Raw genomic sequence first — 20760 nt, forward strand, 5'->3', positions numbered from 1 at the left:
CAAGGAGCGGGGCCAGGGCCCTGCGGGAGACGCGGCCTCCTCGGTGGGCACCGGCTCCGGCGGGCCGTGGTAGCGGGGGTCGGCAGGGGATGCCGGGCCGCGGCCGGAGCAACGCCGGGCTCCCGGCTGCCCCGCGCACCGTGCGAGGCTCCGACCGACCGACGGCAGCCGTGCTGCGAGGCTAAGCCCCGGCCGGCAGCGAAACACCCAGCTCGGACACGAGATGAGAAAGGAATCCGCCAGCAACCGGCTATAGCAAGCGAACCGTGCGTCGTGGGATGGCACCGGCGTCCCCGACCCCGTGCCTTTGCTCTCCAGAACAAGGAGCTTCGCAACACCGCATGTGCCTGGATTTGTCTGCGGGGCAACGCGGGGAGATCAGGGCCGAGCACTCAGATTTAGGCGTTGCCTTCCGAAGAAAGGCCAAACGCGTGGCCTGGGCTGTTCTGCAGAAGAAAGTTGCGCTCTTTACCACATTTGGTTCAAGACTGTCATACTTGTGAAGGAAAGTAATGAGTGGTCAGTGGTGAGATATCCTGTATTTATTCTGTAATTCAGCAATAACAGTGATTTTGCTGTTGTGAAAACACAATAATCAGATTGCAGAGAGAAGGAACAGCGTTACAGACTCAAACCTTCTGCTTACAGATATCGAGAACATATGAAGTAAATTTCAATCACTGAGTAAGCAAGAAGTTACATAGAGGCTTTTCTTTAATGCATCTCAGGTTTTCTTTGCTATTTTCCCTGGCACTATGACTTTAATACTTTGATGCTAACACCTTTATTAAAAAAATAAAATAAAATTTTGCCACGACTGTTAACAGCACTCTGCAATGTAAGGGACCGTGCTGTCCTCTATGGAAAGATGCATTAAAGTCCTATCCCATTAAACATCTCGGCTAGATTTTACACATGGAAAAAGACTTAGAAACAAAAATAAAAAAAAGAGAGACCTAAGGGGGAGGATAGAGCAGACAACATCCAAAATCAAAATACTCTGTCACAGTTTGTTTTTCCAGTACAGCTGATTGCATGCAGCACACTGTCTTCTTTGTGGGCTTCTGAAAAGGGATGATGCTCTTCAGTAGCATTGGAGCAAGTGAGAAACACAGGCTGTGCCCTAGCGAGGCACTGCATTATAGTTAATGACGACGTTCGATAGAGAATTGTTGCACATTAACTAATGCTACGCTGCAGGGGAATTCCAGGAAAAACAGGTAAGCCAGCTGCAGAAATATCAGACACTTTAAAGTGCTGTAAGAGTAAATGGAAATTGCCTGAAATAATTTCCACCAATTTCTCCTTGCAAAAGAATGAATACGTGCATGCATAATGCTGACTGTATTTTGTGTTCATTCTTCATCAGTCCCTCTCCCCTTCCCCCCCAAAAAAAGTTAAAAAAACCACAATGCCATCACTTAAATCACTTAAAAATTCACACATACAAGCAACTGCACAGGAAAAACAAGTCTGCTTTTATAAATACACAAAGAAAAATGAAAGCCAGTTGTGGAACAGTTTCTGGAGCAGGTTGGTACATCACTTAGGAAGTTGGTTAAGTCGTGGTTTTTTATTCAAATTCCCACATTGTGACCGCGAGGGTGAAGGCTGCCCTGGCTGGGGTTTGTGGTACGAAGCGTGCTTTAGGGATAAACAGGCACAAGACCAATCCCTGCAGTATAAACGGAGTATGCCACCTATAGAAAAAGTTTCTCCCGTTAGAAAGAGCGCATCCCCTGTCGAGGACGAACTGGATCTCAAGGCTGCTTACACCATAGCAAGGCAAAATTCGCTGTGTGTCTTCTACGCTATGTTTATTTAAAAGCCTTATGAAAAAGTAATCTTTATAAATAGTATAAAGACGGAAACCGCAAGGCTTCCAAAGCCCAAAGTGTTCACTTGTCCATATAAAAACACAGACCACGTTTTAGAGAGAAGGTATCAGGTCAAATCTTATCTCAACCTAGGGTACGCATACTGCTGGATATGTAGGTTATCTGCAAAAAAGTAATGTCTCTAGTGTTCCACGAAGCACGTGTTCCATGAGGCAACAGTGGATAGTCTGTTTTTTTCTAAGGATGCCCATGTTTTCCGCTACCCTCGGCCACTGCCATATGAGAACTTCCAAGCAAGGTTAATTAGCAGCTGACTAGTCTCCTCCTGGCTGAAGGAAATATGCATAGAAACGCTCTGTAATTTCAGTTGTGACAGATGGATCTTACACACAGCACTTCAACGAACTGCTAAAAAGTAATTCTGAACCTGACGTTGTCCCTTCGGAGGGGGAGTTCACTTAACCACAACCCCAGGAACCATTGGTGTTTAGGGAGCATTTCCTGCCTCAAGAATTGTTCTGGTTTGTGTATTGTTTTGTTTTGCTTTTTTTTGCTAGTTCAGTCCAGCTCGTACTGAAACTCATTCTGGAGTCCCCAGCAGCCCAGCAGCGCGCAGCCCCAGTGCCTGTGGGCAGCGGGGACGCTCCGAGCAGGGCTCTTATTGCATCCACTCCCCGCCGCAGTCCGGTGCCCCCTTCACAGGCGCGTGGCCTCCGCTGTTTGCGCGGGACGGGTCGGGCCGGGCTGGGCCGGGGCGCCACGTTACTGCTCCCCGGGCACTCAGCCGAGCAGGGAGGTGACCGCGCGCCGCTTCCATCACTTCACAGCTCCCGCGGGGCAACCAGCGGGGCCGCGCCGCCCTCCTGCCCCGCGGGGGGCTCGGCGCCCTCGGGCCGGCCGCAGGGGGGGGCGGCCGCGGGGTCCCCTCAGGGTCCGGCCCGCGCCGCGCCGGGGGGGCGCCACCGGTCCCAACGCTCCTAACGGTCCTAACGGTCCTAACGGTCCCAACCGTCCCAGCGGCCACGGGGGCCCCGAGGGCCGGCGCGGCCGCCTCAGGGGCAGACGCGGGGCCCGGGGTAGGGCTCGCCCCCGCACCAGAAGTCGGCGGCCGGCGGGGTCTCGAGCAGCCAGACCTCCCGCGGCAGCTCGCAGCCGGGCGGCGGCCCCTCCAGCAGGCGGTAGTAGTGGCAGTCCCGGCCGTGCTCGGGGTCGTAGGGCGGCGCCAGGATGTCGAGGAAGGCGGCGGGCCCCTCCACCGCGTCGATCTGGTGCAGGTTGTCGCTGTGCGGCGACAGCAGGCAGGGCGGCGAGGCGGGCGTGTAGTGCTGGCGGGAGCGCAGCAGGGCCCGCAGGCACGGCCCCGGGCTGCCGGCGGCGGCGGCGGGCGGCGGCGAGGGGGCGGCGGCGGCGGCGTTGGGAGCGGCGGGGGGGGGCACGGCGTCCATGCAGGCGATGCGCAGCGTGCCGTACAGCACCTTGAGCATGCCGTTCATCCCCGGGTGGTCGTGCAGCGGGATGCAGGCGCCGCTGCGCAGCAGGAACACGCCCATGCTGAAGCTCTCCGTCTCGCAGATGTGCATGTAGCTGACGGGCGGCACCGCGCCGCCCCGCGGGCACCCCGCGCCCGACACCGGCGCCGGCCCCCGCGGGGCCAAGTGCAAGTCCTCGGCGCGCACCTCGTCCAGCAGCTGCTGCAGCCGGTGCAGGTTCTCCCCGAAGGCCGGCCCCGCCGCCGCCGGGCTGCGGAACGTGATGCGCGCCTGCCGCGCCACCCGCTGGATCAGCGAGGCCATGTTGTCCCGGGGCATGGCGCCGCGCGGCCCCGCTCCCCTTCCCTGCCCGGCCCCGCCGCTCCCGGCCGCGGCAGGCGGGCCCCGCCGCTTCCTCCCGCGGCCGCCCCGCCGCGCAGGCGCGCCCCCGCCCCCGGCGCCGTGCACCACGGGGCTGGTAGTCCCGCCCGCGCCGCCCCGCTGCCCCCGCGCAGCCCCGCGCCGCCCCGCCGCGCCTCAGCGCCCCCGCCGCGCCTCAGCGAGCCGCGGGGACCCGCCCGGGGCCGGCTGCGGGGCGGGCGGCGGCGCGGGGCCGGGCCCGGCGGGCGGCGGCGCGGGGAGCGGGACTACGGCTCCCGGCGGCCCCCGGCGGCCCCCGGCCGAGGTGAGCGGCCGCCGCTGGGGGCTGCGCGCCGCGGGGCGAGGGGCGGCGGGGCCGGGCCGGGCAGGGCCGGGCAGGGCCGGCGGGACCGCCCGCGGCCGCCATCTTAGGGCGCTGAGGGGGCCCCGTGAGGGGAGCGGCTCCGGCGGCCGCGGCCTCGGCACGGGCAGGGGCAGGGGCAGGGGCAGGGCCCGGCAGCTCCCGGCCCCGCCGTGCCCGGTGAAGCCCCGTGGCCGCCTCACGGGCCGCGCCGGGCAGCACACGCCTGTCCCGGCCGAGCCGCCCTGTCACAGCGACCAGATCTGAGGCAGCTTTCTGGCAGCGCCGCGCCTGCCAGTGTCGGTGCGGTGTCGTCCCGAACAGCGAGCGGTGCCTTCGCGTTTGGTGTATCTGAATTAAATTATCTCTTAGCCACGGATGAACATCGAGCAGGCACGTGGGGTGCCACACGCTGGTCCCCAGAGCCCCACGTGTGACAGAAGGGATGGAGGGGCCGGCTGAGCTCCAGCGTGCTGGGGGCTGCCCGTGGTAGTTCCAGGCTGGTGTACATGAGGGGCACAGCGTTTGTTGTGCTGGGGCAGCACACACAGCCTTGCATTTTCTGCTTGTGTGTCAGTGGCTGGCAAGGCTTGTATTACCTCCTTATCTATTCACATGACTGCGTGCCCAGGAAGTACAGTGATTCTTGAAGTCAGAAATTAACCCATTAATATTGGGATTTATTCAACAGAATTAGGTGCTCATCACAAGAATGGACAGGCTTATACCACCTTGAGTCCAGTTATTCATACAGGTGTTCAGCACCTCAGTACTCTCATAGTCTGGGCCCAGCTGGTTATGACTGAAAAAGAGCTGAATGATGATTCCACATTGGGTAGGACTCCAGTGGCTGCAGCCCACCAAGTTCAATAATTTCATGTGAAGATGAGGTAAACCAGTGTATTTTCTGGGTTAAAGGCAAACTAAAGTTGTAAGATGTGCATTAAACTTACGAAACGTGCGTGGAATGTTCTTGCATATAATGCAGGCTTCTGATGGCCTAGCAAAAGATGAAATAATGATACTTTAAACATAGATCGGTGATTTGAAACACTCTTCCCTAACTTATTTTGTGCCTTCTATAAATGTTTGGTGCACAGATTGCAAATTTAGGTCATGGCATAATTGCTTCCTCTTCATAGAGGAGGATGCTCATTCGAGTTGCTAGATTTGAGTTCCACCCCAGTCTATAAGCATTGTGATATTCAGCTGTTCCATGTTCAGACAAAGGTATTTTTAAATACTTTCAACCCCCCAGTGTCAGCGTTGGAAGCACAGGGTGAAGATCAGGAGAGTATTTCTATACCTGGCAGGATATTTGGGATAAGGGGACAGACATCTATATCTTGAAGTGAGAGGCAGAGTCGGGCTTCTGTGGCATATGACTACGGGAGTGAGCTGCTGAGGGTGGTGACAGCCTCTCCACAGCTGCATTCATTGGCAAGTGGAATTACGACAGAAACCAAGGGATTTGGAAGTCTCCATGTGTAGTCTGCTCTTCTAATTGAGCCCTCTTTGCAGGGCCAATCAATTTCAGTATGGAGGTATGGATTGGAATTTTTGGCAGTTATTAGGGTAACAATAAATTATCAGATTGCTAGAATGCTTACTTTTGAACACACTGGCTCTTTTCCTGTGCAGCACAAAAATAAACCATTTTGTGGAAATAGAAACGCTGGGTGTTGGTAGGATGCTGGGTGCTTTTGTAATATGCCATTGTAAGCGAGACCAGCATGGAAATAAGAGCACCCTGAGTTCTGATCTCAGCCAGATCTTGACTTGCTGGGTTTTACTAGGTGAATTACTTGACCCTTTAGTACTTATTGCTCTGTAAACCATGAATCCCACATGCTGTGTACAAGGTTGTTTATTAAAATTTAAAAAGATCTTAAGAACATCTTTATGTGAACATTCCCAGTGCCATTTTACACTGGTGATGAGCTTTATGTTTTGCATAACTGATCACCTTACAGTCCCCAATGTTTTTAACTACTGTATTGGTTTCCTTTTCTAACAGATAACAGACAAAAATACGTCTTTGGCACTTAATGTTCCAGTTAAATGTTATATCACACCCACATTTTTAAGTGCAGTAATATATATAAGAAAATAGATAAGAAAAAAAAAACAACACGCACTTAAAAGCAAGCTGTCCAACCAACTAACAATTAAATTGACATTTTTTTTAATTTCCTTTTTTTTTTTTTTTTTTTTTTTTTTTTTGGACGGGTATATCCTTAACCAACATCTACCATCTTGAATGTATGGGAAGGAAAAAACAACAGTGTAGTCTGCTTGTCTGGGCTTTGCGACTGCTTTGTGTCGGTGATGCAATGACCAAAGTTCAGCCCAGTGATTTTGCGATAAAACCAGTATGAGTGAGGTCAGAGTCAGGCTACAGTTTTAGTCTCTTGCTGTGTTTGTTGTTTTTTCCCCCCACACAGAGTGTGTTGAGAACTGTTAACAGCTATTTTCTCTCCATCCCCTCTCCACTACTAAGTTTCTCTCCTTTTTTCTACCTGAACTCTCCTGTGGAACTGAATTTTTTAGCTTCTTGCTTCTCTGTTACTTTTATGTATTACAGTGTTCCCCAAAGTCTGTGAAATACACCAAGCTCATTTTCACTTTCTTCTAGGGGTTGCTTCCCAGGTCCTCTTAATTTGTTTTGAGAAGTTAGAGTTGCCTGTAATCGTTGGGTAAACCAACAGTCTTGAACGGACAACAGTGACAACCGCCTAATTAGAAGGTGAGTTGTGAGCTGTAATTTAATGTTGTATCACGATGCTGGAATATTTCACAAGGTGTAGAACCTGGACAGGCTGTGCAGAAACCATCTTCTGTTAGCATGTTGCCCACCACTGCAAAGGTGTGTTTACATAGAACAGAAAATAAGACTGTGTCAAAGAACATCCTTTTTGCACTGTTGATGCCACCAATTCTGCAAAGGTATGTGTTTCTTTACTTTTATAGCTACCACCAATCAAAGAGAGAGATACAAATGCTAGCCAAACGCAATTCAGATGAGAACAAGGCTCAAAAGAAAGAAGACAAACATGTCTGTAATATTTGCTGTCTCTTCAGTAATGGCTTACGTAAAAGAAAGTTGGTTATCAATTATTCATCAGAGAATTTTTAGATATCAGTAGAAACACAGAGGAGTGCTAGATATAACTGTACTGAAATCAAAAGGGGAATTAGGTTCATATATATACCAAACTTCAAGCAGATCTATGTAACATTAAGACTCCCACCCACCTTTACCATTTCTTTACTGACACATATCCTGTATTCCATTAACCACGTAATTCACCCCTTGTTGCAACTCTTCATTTGTTGCAGCCTCTCAGTTAGATGCACTACTTCTATATAAAGCACATCATTAATGAGTTTTATTGACAGGTTGCTACTGAACAGCCTAGAGCAGGAGTTGGAGTGACTCAGAGTAGGAAAGGCTGTGCAGCATACAACTCCCCGTGCATGAATTTGCAGAGATAATGAACCTCATCCTGCTCTTCTGAGCTTAGCTCCACTGATTTTGTGGTTTCCACTGGTGCAGATCAGATCTGTGCTGGTGTCTCTTCTGACTATGCCCAGGTTAGATTGTGGCGATGGGTACTGCGAGTTAGTCATGGCCTTATTCCTTCTGAACTCTCTGACTGTCTGGGACCAATGCTGCATATGAGGAAGGAGACATTTACCAGTGTAGTTAGAAACTGCTTTCCCTTCAGGTGCTCTCTTGTTGGCATTTAGTTTGCGTGAAGATTTAGTTTGCATGAGCTGCTTGTGTGGTGGCACCGACCTGCTGCAGCTGTGGAGCTGCGGGATACTTTTGCCAGTTGTATGCAGCCGTGACAACAGAGAGAGGGGGGAAAATCCACCAGTGGCTGTGGAAAGAGTTATCCTATGACATTTCTAAGTTTCATGCATCTTGAATGTTCTTGAAAATAATCTAATCCTATAACTTGGGATAAATATGACTTCTAAGTCTAAAACTTAAAAATATATCCAAAGAATATTGCTGAACTGTCTACAATACCGGGTGCTCAGGAATGGGCAGGAATGTAAAAAGACGTTTTTTGATAGTTACTTAGATGAAAGAAACCCACAGCTCAATTTGCAGGTGTAATTCTGAGTCCAAAAGGAGCCGTATCATCGCTCTTATTACTGGCATAACTTTCAAAACAAAATATTGACAGAAGATGTGTAGATACTAGGTTATGGAGAATGTAATGAGAAACAAATGGGAATCACTTAAGATTTTATATTATATTGGTTAAACTAAAAATGTAGAGAACATAATTTGGACTATCACTTTTAGTCTTTTAACTGACAGAAATGGGCAGAAGAGACACAGCTAAAAATGAGGTGTGTTTGCTCATGATTTCTTTCTTGCTTATTTTTATATCTGGTTGTATTAAAATAATTTTGTAATTATTTTACATAAACACATTCAAAAGCTGCAGAATGCATGGGGTTTGTATCATTTTATTGATATAAGCTAATTTCAATGCTGTTTAAACTTGTTGGGAAAGTTGAAATCTGTTTTCCCGAGATATTTGATACGGAATGAAAGTCATTCTTGGCTGTAGTCCTGACACTTCGTTAGCACGAGGGGCTTATCCTATCTGGAAGATCCTGGTCTTGAGTTTGGGCCGTGAAGCGTGGTTGAATTGCTCGCAGAGAAGGGGAGCACCAGCATGCGTCCTGTTGTGGCAGGTACATGTAGTGAGTGTGGGGTCCTGCGTCACAGCCGAGTGCTGCTCCAGGCATGCTGGGGAGGAAGGAACCACGCAGTGCTCACTGCCACCAGCCCTGTGCAGTTCCACAGCTCAGAGCAGGGCCTCTCCACCGTTTCTGAAACCACATCCCATAGATCCGTTGAACTCTTTCACCATCACTGGCTGCCAGACCCACAAGGCCCCCCCGGCCGTTGTTACATCAGTGCCAAACTCCACTTCGTTTTTCCTCTCTGTGACTTTTTCGGAGGATCCCGAGGGTCCTGTTTGGTTGCTCAGTCAGAGAGCGGAGGGTGGGAGAAAGCTTGCAAGGTCACCTCTGTTTGGAAGCAGCTCCCTTGGCCTTCAGCCCTCCCCTCGGCAGCTGACTTTCAAATGGCAAGAGAAGGTTTTGTTCGTATGACCCAGGGGAAGGGCTCACTCCGCAGACAGAGACGCTGCCGAGTCTCGTCATCCGGCAGTAAGGAGGAAAGCTGCTCTGCAAGGAAAGCCTTGTGTTCTTCAGCCCGTGTCTGTTCCTCCCATTATCACTTACTGCAGTGCCATGTTTGCTTTCGCCTGCTTTGAGATAATGTGCATTATTTAAGCACTTCTGTATTAGCGCAGGGTGTGATTCTGTGCTGTTGGAGATTGAGTTTGAAGTAGATAATTTACCAGCTCAGGGGTCCCGGAGGGTACTGGGTGTGGGTCTGCCATTGCTTGTGACACCTGAGGTAGTGATCGCAGGCCAACTTTTTGGCACGGTTACTATCAAGGACTAAAGTTATCCTATTTCTGTGGCTTAAAGGGTTACTGCTGTGCAGCTGAGTCATTGTAACCTGTTTGGTGCTCAACGGTAGCCTTCCCTCCCTGCCAAAAATGCTTTAGCACAGACTATCTTTAAGCTGAGCCCTTCTATTTCACAATCCCAGGGTGAGGACTGGGTACGGTCATCACACAGGTGATAAGCAGTAATGCATGAAGCCACAGTAACTTGATCGCTCTTGCTTATACAACTGGTCTGTAATACATTACTTGGAGTCTGTTCTCAGTGTGAGAGGGAAATTTGTTGTTTCTGATGTGATTTCAGGATCAAATCTATCCCAGTGAAGATCTCTGCAGGGTTAAGCAATTGTGCTAAATTTAAGAAGGAAAGAATAAGTCACATTTGGGGAATAGCCAAGGAATCTTTTTCTATTTTAAATAAAAAATAGGTATATTTTTTCATGGAAAACCTTTGTGTTCAGTAGAAAAAGAAATGAGTGGTAAATTGTAGCAGGTAAGGTATTTAGTGGGATAGGAAAATTTTTTTCAATGTTTTTAGGATTTTGGCATGTTTAGGTTAATCAGTCAGTTTTCACTTTAGCTTTATGCCTGTCAGTTACACACCACTTCTGCTCTGTGCTGCCATACGCGTTTGTGTATCTTCATGTGATTGAGGGAAAAAAATGTTGCCAGTGTATAAAGGGAAATTAGTTCAGATATTTAGTATCTAGATTTCACTTTTTCATTTCACAGCATGGTAGCAAATGTGTGTCAGATTTTTCTTAGAAAATTAGGATGCATTCCAGCAGAAACTGATGCACAGGCTCAGCTTCTCCTGAAAAATAGCTGTCACCATTCCCCATAGCTAAGTGTTTGGAGTTTGCAGGATCAGGGCCTACCAAGCCTCACATCTCTCTTATGGTTCTTTTTTTTTTTTTTCTCCCTTTCTTTCTCTTCCAGGAAAACAAAACTCTCTCTCGTGTCTCCATGTTAACACGACTGGAAATTGAACGTAGGGGGATCTAGCATGTGATTACTCTTTTTAGACAGGATTTTCTTCATAGCTGAATTGGACCGAGTCCTTTTTCTCCCAAACCAGATGGTAAGTGATTCAGTACTTTTAGCAGTAGAAAAATGATTTGTTTTCTTTCCCCAGTAGTTGGTGTGAATGTACTTTTCTTTATCTATTTACATATTATGTAAACACACTTTACCAGCATTTATGTACATAGTTTACAGTCCTAATCCTGCAAAGAGCCCTGTATAGGCAAGGCCTTGCACATACCAGGGGTTGACATTGCTTATAGTGAACTGTTTGCATGGAACTCAAGGCAGCATCGTAACTGTATTTGTATTTTTATGTATACACTAACATTTATGACTGTATGAGGATGCAAACAGAGCCATAAGCCCACAAAAACTTGAGTAACTTCGTGCACTTTACTTTTTTCACCTAACAAAGCCTTTGAGGATGCCCTTGATCTCTTCTGTCTTCCTGTGGTAGGTTGTAGTTCTTGTGACTCCCAAGTTAAAGCTAAAAGCTTTGGCCTTATTATAGAGTGTTAGGGTGAGTTCCTGCTGGTGTGCAGGGGTAATAAGGGCCTCATTCGCATACCTTTTGGACTGAGCTTCTACTAATGCTACTGGGGGGGCTCAGCCCAGAGTGTCTTCTATCCTGCTGCTCCTGCCTGGAGGCAGAAAAGCAACACTGAGAAGGAATTCCATTAATGGTGAGACATATTTGAGGGTGTATTAAAGATCTCATTTTACATACATACCTGATTTCTCGAGGTCAATCACGTCCATGTTTGTACATGTATATGTATACTGTTAAAACTGAGTGCTAAATGTGGGGCAATTTCTTGTTTTGTGCTGGATAGAGCATGTGTGTAAACCATATATATGTCACGTCTGAGTATGGATATTTGAGGCAGAACAGAAGGATCTGAAGCTGATCGCATACTACAGTGTAGGGAAATGGTGTGTTACAGTATCGAGGTGCTGATTCCTTATACAAGCAGGTACAAGCAAGGTTGCCCAAGCAGCCTGACGCCTGTCCTTTCCAAGCAGATAAGAGTTGTTTTTGTAAGTTTGATGTGCTTTTACCCTAGCTTTGTCTGATAATTACAGTATTGAATTCAGAGTCATGCTTCTGCTCTACTGAGATGACAATTCTCCACTTCAAAAATAGCGGCCAGTTTCTCTGTTTACGAATCTGTCTGTACAGAGCTGGAATGTGATTATCCGATTCTCCTGGTTCTCACCTCATCTACACTCACTTCAGTTGGGTCACTTGGGGTTCATGCACGGAGAAGCCCTTACCTTGTTTCCCAGGTTTACCCGAGAGCTAAAACACAGATCTTAACATCTCCCACTTGAAAAATGTGACATTCTTCCGCTTCCATGAATTACAGTGGGGGAAGAAAAAAGACATATGCATTTGCATTGGGAGTATCATGCTATGACTTATCAAGTTTTTCTCCTTAATTAGATTATCATTTAGTGGAAGGGTGGCAGAAGAGGACCCTTGGTGTTTTTTTTGTTTTTTTTTTTGACAGGCATCAATAACCAAGTTGGGGTGATTTAGTGTCTCAATCTGTAATAGCTTACTTTTCCCTTTGTACAACAGGAAGCATTTGGGGGCGTTTGCCTCTTGAAGTACGTGGCTGTTGATGTGGTTCTGCAAGGGGGCAGAAAATGTGCACCTGCCGAAGGGCAGACAGTCCTGCTGGGTGCTGCTGCGTGGGGTGGCCTCTGAATCCCTCTGAGGTCAGGCAGTGTGCCGGGAGGAACACGGGCTTATTTGGCCACCATTCTCTATGTTTCATTTGACCAGCATTGGTGGCTTCATTCGACCAGCATTGGCTATGTTTCGTGCAGAGAGCTGCAACTCTTGACACACCTCATCCCAGTCATGAACAGTCTCATGTCTTTATAGCTGGGAATTGCTTTATTACGGTACCAGAGGGAAATAAAGGCACCAAGCACTGGGTATGAGTTTGTAAACACTGTACCTGTAAAGGAGCAGAACAATAACTCCTGCCCCAGCTGCCGTGGGCACGCAGGGGAGTGCTGTTAGGATTTCTGGTCTTCAGACAGCTGTGCTCTTGTGCACATTGTGGTTGCCCCCTTACCTGCAGCAGGGCTCTTGCTGCCTGGTGGGATCTTCCTGGAGTGCCTCTGCACCGAGCCACCTGTCCTTTGCTAGCAGATGTTGCACAGGGCACAACACCATGCCTGGGAGTGTGGCAGTGGTCATGATGTGTGTAGGAAGTGAAGGGAGTCCAGGAGAACTAAGCTGGGTGATCTGTTCGGTCAGGGTGCCTTCAGCAGTGAGGCTGTGAAGAAATGGGGTCAGAGACTGGTTATCTGTTACCTCCTGTGAGCCCCTGTGAGTGCCTGTGGAGAAAACTTGGCTCAAAGCTTGAGGACTAAGTAATTGCTGGAAGCTCTAGGTTACTCAGGACATAAGCATATATTTACAAGCACTGGAAGTACTGAAGAGTGTTTCTTCTGGTTTCAGTTAATAACAGGGCACGTTGTGTACAGTTTGTTTGCTGGATAGGTTCATTTTATTGTCTGTAAATACACTGAAGAAACAATTTTGTCTTTTGTTCAGTGTTACCCAGCTGGCGTGTTTCTTGTAAATCAAATGAAGTAAGGGGAATAAGTAGCCTGCTCTTGTCTGTATGGGAAACAAGAAGCATTTAAAATAAGGGCCTCGTACAACTCCCCAGGAGTTAGAAGGGCTGAGCAAGGAGACAGCGTGTGCCACAGAGCACAAGATCTCCAATCCACCTGCTCTGCAGACAGGGTGGCTGCTGAGGGCAGTCACCTCTGTGCAGAAGCAGCCTGATCGAGTTCTGCCCTCCCGTGTGCAGCACAGGGCTCGGCAGCTCGCTGCTTGCAGTGCAAGCATTGTGGTTTAGCACTAGGGCAAAAGAGAGCAGAGCCTGGCCAACTGATAATAGCTTTTTGTATTTGAGACTGAAAGGAAGGATTAAGAATAAAGTGGCTGTGTATGCAAATAATTGTGTAAGTGTGACTCCTAAGTGACTTATAAAAGGCAAACTCATTATTTAATTGTTAGAAATACAAACTGTTTGGCACAAATGTTCGGGTTTGGCTGAGCTGTACTTGACCCGTGAGAGAGCAAAGGTGATTTTAAGTCCTGGGATCCAAGGGGCCAGTCTGTAATGTAACTAATGTAAGGCAGAGTCAGTGCATTAGCTGCTTTGTAATTGCAGATTTTTATTTTGTGTACAGAACCAGTTGATTCATTATCTCTTGTTTCCATTATCTAATCCCAATCTTTATGTGTGAACCTGAGCTATTTTACTTCCAGGGTGGCATATGATTAGAATGAAAGAAATGTTTGATAAGAACAAATTGGTTCTAATGTAACCAAAATGATAAAATTGGTTAAATCTGTGTGCAGAATCTGAAAACTTCACAAGAAGCATGAGTTGAAAATAACCTTTCTTCTGTTCTACTGCAGGCCCTTCGTTTCTTGCAATATTTTGCCCTTGGAACAGGGACAGTTTGGATCCTAGAACATAAAAGAAGATTGCAAGCAATCATGTTTCTGTAGCGTAACACTTTGTCACTCCTCAACTAAGCTTTAGGAACCAGCTGTAGGGACTCTGCTGTCACGTCCTGTGGTAAAATGACACCTGTTAGCTTATTCCATCTTCATGTTGTTAAACTCTTCAACTGTGGTAGTATCACTGCAAGTTATCAGCTGTACTTGTGCCTAGAATTGTGTTCATCCCATTCTCTGCAAGCAGAGAACATATTTCCTGAGGCCAACATTTAAAAATGCTTTCACCTTTCAAAGAGCCTCCAGAATTTGAGAATTTGATGAAGTAAATTTTATTTGTGCAACCTTTTTTTTTTTCCCTTCCTTCCTTCCTTCCTTTTTTTTTTTTTTTTTCTCTTTTTGGTCTTTCTATCATGTCAAACTGACAGCTGGTTTAAATCCAGATGATGTGGGGAGATGTTGAATTTTGCTGGGACATAAATGTGAGCCCAGAGTGAATGGGGTATGTATGGAAATACTTCCTGGCAGAAGTTGCACTGGTTGAGAGTCAGAAGCTTGCATCCAGTTGACATCACTGGAAGATGCACATGCAAAGTGAAAGCACTATGTGGCCTTTAAGCTTCTGTTCCTGTGGTACGTGAGGTTTGCTATTACACAGAAGATTGAACCATTCACTTTTCTGGGTAACTGAGATAAAATGGTTATCTCTGATCAATTTCTGTCTGGGGTATCCCTCCATGACTTCAAGAAAGTGCTGTGTGTGTGCAACAGGGAGACTATTGGAATGGAAACCCTAATACAGGAATGATTAATTGATGATACTTGATAATTTTTTAAAAGATGAGTACCCTAGTTGCTGCTTATCCAGGTCATAGTAATAACTTGAAGGAATATATTCACTAACATGAAATGTTCTCTAAACTGCTTGCTAACAGGTTACTTATGCTTGTCTGCTCCAAACACAGTACCTATTTTCCTAAGCCGAACTGGCAATTAAGTTTTCTTCTTACTTATGTATACCAAAAGTTACTGTGAGCATGGTGGGACTGCACTGATGTTAAATGAATGTCACCAGTGGAAAATCAGGCCCAGTGCTTTTTTCTGTGTTTGGCAAAAGGAAGGGGCATTTCCATTTTCCATTGCTGATTGAGTTCCCCTATGATCTTATCTAACATACAGGAACACTGAAACTGCATCAAGTATGTATTCTCCCTCGTGCCCTACCACACAGAAAAATCACACTATCAAGTTCCCCATTTGAGTGTGTGAGGAGAAGCATATTTCCTGTCTCCTCCCTTTGACTGCTTCGTCCTTCTAGATTTGGGCTCTCTGGGACAGAGCTGTCTGTCACCGCGTGCGAGGCTGTGAGTGCTGCTGTGCTGGAGAGAGCCAGCTCCCGTTGCAGTCTGCTCCTTGGGCGTTTCTTCGAGGGCTGAGTTAGAAGGCTGGTGGGTGGCTTGCTTACTTCTCTAGGGGAAGCCAGTGAAGCGGGTGGGCTGCGTGAGTTCTGCTTCACTCTGCTTGGCACTGAGCGTGACTGGGTACATCAGAAATCCCAGAGCTGCTCAGATCTGAGCCCTGTCTGCACGCATCCACAGCACTGGTCTCCAGGGAGCTGGGGCTATGACACTGGAGGATATGGGTTGCGTTACCACACCAGTCCCTGGCGGGGGGTTAGGAGCAATGGCAGAATAAATACTTACAGCTTGCTTTCATGTTGCATTGCACTGGACTTGTTCTTCCTTTTGTGCCATGCGTTGTACCCGGTGATCCTTGTGGGTTCCTTCCATCTGGGGATATTCTGTGATGCAATGATTCCCTTCTCCAATGCTGCTTTGATTGCGTCCTAAAGCCTTCATTTGCCATTAGCCTCTTGTGCATTGCTGGCCAGCAGGTCTGTGTAGCAGCAGGCCCACCAGTCTTCCTGCAGGGAGTTCAAGGAGTTTTTGGAGAAATTGAGTGATTCCAGAAATCCACCACTTTCTTCTCTGGTGATTCCCTGGATTTGAACTGGCCCTGGTGTCTGGGATAGCTGGGCAGCAGGTTAGGGGGGGAAGTAGCACTGGTGTTAGGGTGTTTCACATGCTTGAGGCTGCTGATGTTAGGTGCTGTAAGCAAAAGTTTTATGAGAAGAGGGTTGTGGGTGAGGGAGAATCATTGCTATCAGGTGAACTAGGGGGTAGCACTTTGCCATCTCAGCACACAGGACAGGCAGAGGAGAAAGGACGACTGACAGAACAAAAAATCCTCTTAGTCTGGGCAATGGCAGCTTGTCACCTTGAGTTCAGTAGTTAAATAGCTGCAAGCTTACTACTGCGTGCTGCTCAAGGGGCAGGTCATTCATTACAAGGCACAGCAGAGTGCAGCATGCTTAGGGCTTTGGGGTGCTGACAAGCTGGTACCACCCAGAATAACTGCGGGGAGCATGGTCATGGCCCACACGAGATAAAGTTTTACAAACTGAAAAAGCCACAGCCTGCCACCCTTGAAGACAACATGCAGCATACGTACCGAAACCTAACACTGCCTTGCTTGCTGCCTCCACAGCAGCTGCATACATGTGTTCAGCCCCGGGCACCTGGGAATGGCCTAACTGTGCTGGGTAGAGCAGGGGGATGGAGAGAGATGCTGCTAAGGTGTGTAGATCCCTGGCAAGACAGAGCCCATGTGAGGATGTGGAGGCAATATTGTGGGTAGGAGAGATTGCAGGACTGAGTTAGGTAAGAGAATGCAAGAGCACGCTCATAGGGCCACTTAGTGGGGAGCAAGAAAGGGTTTTACTGTTTGTGGCTTGAGGGATGGGGCAAGGAGTGATGGTTCAGCTTGTGAAGGTAGAGGAGAATCTGGCTGGGCTGTGGTAATCTTAAAACATACCCAGAGTTTGCAATTTATCCCGGACCAGATTGGAAATGTCAAATATTCTTCAGCAGTGCTTAGAAGCATCTGACAGTCACAGTGTTGGCTGTCCAACTTGCTACCCAGAGCACCGACAATTTGTCCCCTCTCATTTGTCACACACACCTGCGGATTTAATACTTCTCTTTTGGAGAATGCAGCATTTCTCTGTGCTGTGAAACAATGCCTCTCTTCTGCCATTCTCATGGAGATGTGTTGCGATGATATCACTTCCTAGCAAGGGTTGGTGAATCACTTTGTTGGTGTTCATGAATCACTTCTTTGCTACCAGTTTCTGCACTGGTCTTAATATAGTTTCCAAAGGCAAAAATCATCATTGCAGAGACCTCCTACTTTTTGTTAAAGAGACAATACTGGGCTTATCTCATTGCCTGACTTAGCAAGCCCAAGCTCCCAGCGTGCTGCAAAAGAGTTCTCCCAAATCTGTTCCTGCAGCTGAAGTTATTGCCACCCATCCAGTTGCTTTCCACCCCTGCAGAGATAGGATTGCTCACAGCAAAGCAGAGAAAGGGAGCACATGTTTGTCTCAGAGGCTCAGGTGGCAATTCTGATCCTTGGTTTAAAGCTACCTTCCCTCCTCACTTAAATGGCTGGACTTTTCACTGGAGTGCTTGAATCCGAGGTACTTGCTCAGCTTTATTGCTCTGCTATGGGTCTGATAACCCCAGCACAGGAGCAGCAGCACTCTGAACTGCCACGGGTAGGTGTGCAAAGGCTCTGCCGCTCGACACTTGGTCAAGAGCCTCCGCTATTTTATTGCCTACCTAGGCAGTGTAACTGATTGTTCATCTTCTCTATCAACTTTGTGGTGTAAAGTAGGCAGGAAGCTGGAGGAAGCAGGTCCCTCAAATTCCTTTGTGTAAGGGAAGAACAGGCAGCAGGCTGTGTGGTTCTGTTGAGGGAACGTCAGTGGTCTTCGACACCCATCTGGTAATGCGTTGGCACAGGGCTTTTTTCTAGGGGAAAAGGAGTTGTGCGAGGTGTGAACGTAATGTTGTAAGGGTAAGGGTTTGTTCTCGGCACAGCCTGAGGCTGCTTTAAGTAGTCCTTATGACACCACTAATCTTTTGGCAACCACAAGGCCAGGGAACTGCACAGGCAGCTTGGAGGAGCTTCTGCCCATTGCCTCGTGTGATGGGGCAAGCATGCCTCAGACACACCGACCTAACCGATCTCTCTGATCCAGCACAGCATGTTCCAGCAACTCTGCTGCTGCCTTCGGAGGGTGTTTTCCCACTGGTTTGCCTTGACCATTGTGATTTGCCATTTCTCTGTAATACATTACACGTTGTCAGCTGGTATCTGTAACATTTCCCAGCAGAATTTTAAAATGAAAATTCCTCCGTGGAGGTCAGCATGCCGTGTGGGACACAGCCTGCATGTGGGCAGCATCTGACAGATTTCTGTCACTGTTACCCAACAGGCTTGCCAGAAACCACAGCACCTGCCTGCGGACTGCAATAGCACAACATTACCAGCCAAAGTGGGAAGCATCAAGGCTGTTGGTCACTGTATGTGTTCGTAGCTCTTCCCTGCTATGTTGGACATGTTATAAATGTCTGCATGGATAGTTACATGTGTTAGGATAATGATACCAGATACCATTCAGTGCTGAGCAGCCCACGTGTAATTATTGTAACATAAAAGCAGCTCAGATTATTGCTTAAGAGTGTTTCAGTTATCAGTGACTTTTCTACACATAGGCAGATAAAGAGAGAACCTGGCTGAAAGATTGCTCACTCCAGAATTACTGCCAAGGATCAGATCTTTCTGACCCCATCGCTAGGAAGATCCGTTCCCACATTCATAGTGTGCCTATGTGCTGGAGATTTTTCTGTTTCATTTATCATTTGTGATGGATGAAGTCACTTGAAATCTGTTTTTTATACCAAAAGGTTATTTGGCTTTTTCTGCCTGCGTTGCAGCTGTTAGTGTGTTTCATGTGTGTTATTAGCACTCTGTAGCAGAATGCCATTTTGTGCCCAGTAGGGATTAACAAAATAGCCATTGCTTCACCCTTTCTCTAAGCTTGCCTGCAGTTCAAGCTGCTTAATTTTCCATGTGGTCTGGTGTCAGCCTCCTATTGTAAATTATCCTCCCTTGCGACCACAGCCTGATTTTTCTTACTCCATCCAGTGGAGCTACTGATGAGTAAAGTTTAACAAGTCAAGTTAATGTTAGGAGGATACCTGTGAGTATTTCATGGTTGCATGATTTTTACTTATTTGGTAAGTTTTGTAAGGCTGCTTGGTTCCCTCAAAATACATGACCGTGGAAATCAGTTGATTTGAATGCAACCTTTTTTTCATCTGCAGTCCCGGGAGGATTCTAATTGCAGTGTTGCCTTGTGACTGTGCTGAATTAAGAAGCAGAGCCGAGCTGAAATTCCCAGACCAAAAGATGTGATGGCTACTTTTTTATACTTTTCTTCTAACAGTATCCTGCAATACCTAAGTCTTTTTGCATTGTATAAGTTCAGTGCTTTTGAAAAAAATAATGCTATTTTTTAAAAACCTATTAGAATTTAAGTAAATAATGAGTCCTCTTCCCCCTTATTTGCTCGCTTTCTCCTTCTGTATGTTTAATGTTGTTAACTGAACATCTTTCTATTGTTATGGGAAAACTTTCAAATAATGCGCCATTTTATAGACAAAGGAAGGAAAAACCCAACAACCTCATCCTCTGCCTGTAGGAGTGTCACTCAAGGTATGGCAATTTTTGCACATACAATGTGTCGTCCATCAGCTAAGGGGAAAAGGGGAGTGATGTTACAGATGCTACATAAAGACAGGATGAGATTATTCAAAAAGACAGGAGGAAGGATTTGGAGCAGAGGATGGAGGATACTTGATAAGAAATACCCAACCATAAGGGTCAGCTTTGCTCCCATTGAATCTGCACGTTATCCCAGAATTATGGCGGTGTGACATCCAAAGCCTTCTCAGGGAGAGAGCTTAGCTCAGAGGGCAGCACGGGATAAGGCTCAAAGCACGGACAAAAGGAGACTTGCAAGAAACACAGACTGAAAGAACAAGAAAAGTAGATGGAGTGAGTGTGTGAGTAGGGAGGAGAAAAAGGAGAGAGGGAAGTGGGAGCAGCATGAGATAGGGCTTTGTAAAAGTGAACGGGGGTCCTGAGCACAATCAAATAGAGTTTTCCTCAAAAGTATCAAAATGTCTTAACACCAGCTTAATAGTTGGAATTCAACCAGAAAGCAGAGTGAATTACAGCAATTCTGCTGTGTGTTAGGTTGGTATTTGGAATTTCAAGCTTTGTTTTACCTCTGGACTCCTTGATCTTGCACAGTCCCCTTAGAGAAGTTGTGAGCAACAGAGGTTTCAGGGTAAGTTCCTATCCTTGAGCAGCTGCACTGGTCACGTGCAGTTTTAGTAAAGGCTGTTCCCAGGGTGAAGGTAGGCTGGTGGAGCTAGCAGCTGTTCAGTTCTCCTGGGAGATGTGTCCTCTTCCAAACCTCACAGGAGTAGCCATGCAAAGTGATTTTCAGTGGCTTTTAGGAAAATGACACTGAACATGCCATAGATGCGACCAGGTAGCATTTTTCCCTGGCCATGCACTGACACTGTGTCTGCAGAGCTCTGTTTGATAAATATCTGGGGCAGCTGAAGGACAGGCAGCCTATTCTGGTGCTAGAGAAGGTGGAGGTGTTCCTCTGCTACATGGGGAAATACTGGTGCATGATGAAACTTTTATTAAAAAGACCACTGATTAGAAGATATAAATGTGGTGCTTTTTTTTTTTTTAAAGTAACTCACAAATAGAGGCAAAACTAGTAATG

General features: G+C 47.4%; 1 protein-coding gene across 1 annotated transcript; it reads right to left on the minus strand.

Moving 5' to 3' along the window:
- Window positions 1-527: 527 nt before the first annotated feature.
- Window positions 528-3750, minus strand: ADO (2-aminoethanethiol dioxygenase). The gene has a single exon (XM_038181632.2). It carries the CDS (start codon window positions 3644-3646, stop codon window positions 2891-2893), a length of 756 nt encoding a protein of 251 aa, XP_038037560.1. The 5' UTR covers window positions 3647-3750; the 3' UTR covers window positions 528-2890.
- Between the last annotated feature and the right edge of the window lie 17010 nt (window positions 3751-20760).

Source organism: Anas platyrhynchos, chromosome 6 (assembly GCF_047663525.1).
Source record: "Anas platyrhynchos isolate ZD024472 breed Pekin duck chromosome 6, IASCAAS_PekinDuck_T2T, whole genome shotgun sequence".
Lineage (NCBI taxonomy): Eukaryota > Metazoa > Chordata > Aves > Anseriformes > Anatidae > Anas > Anas platyrhynchos.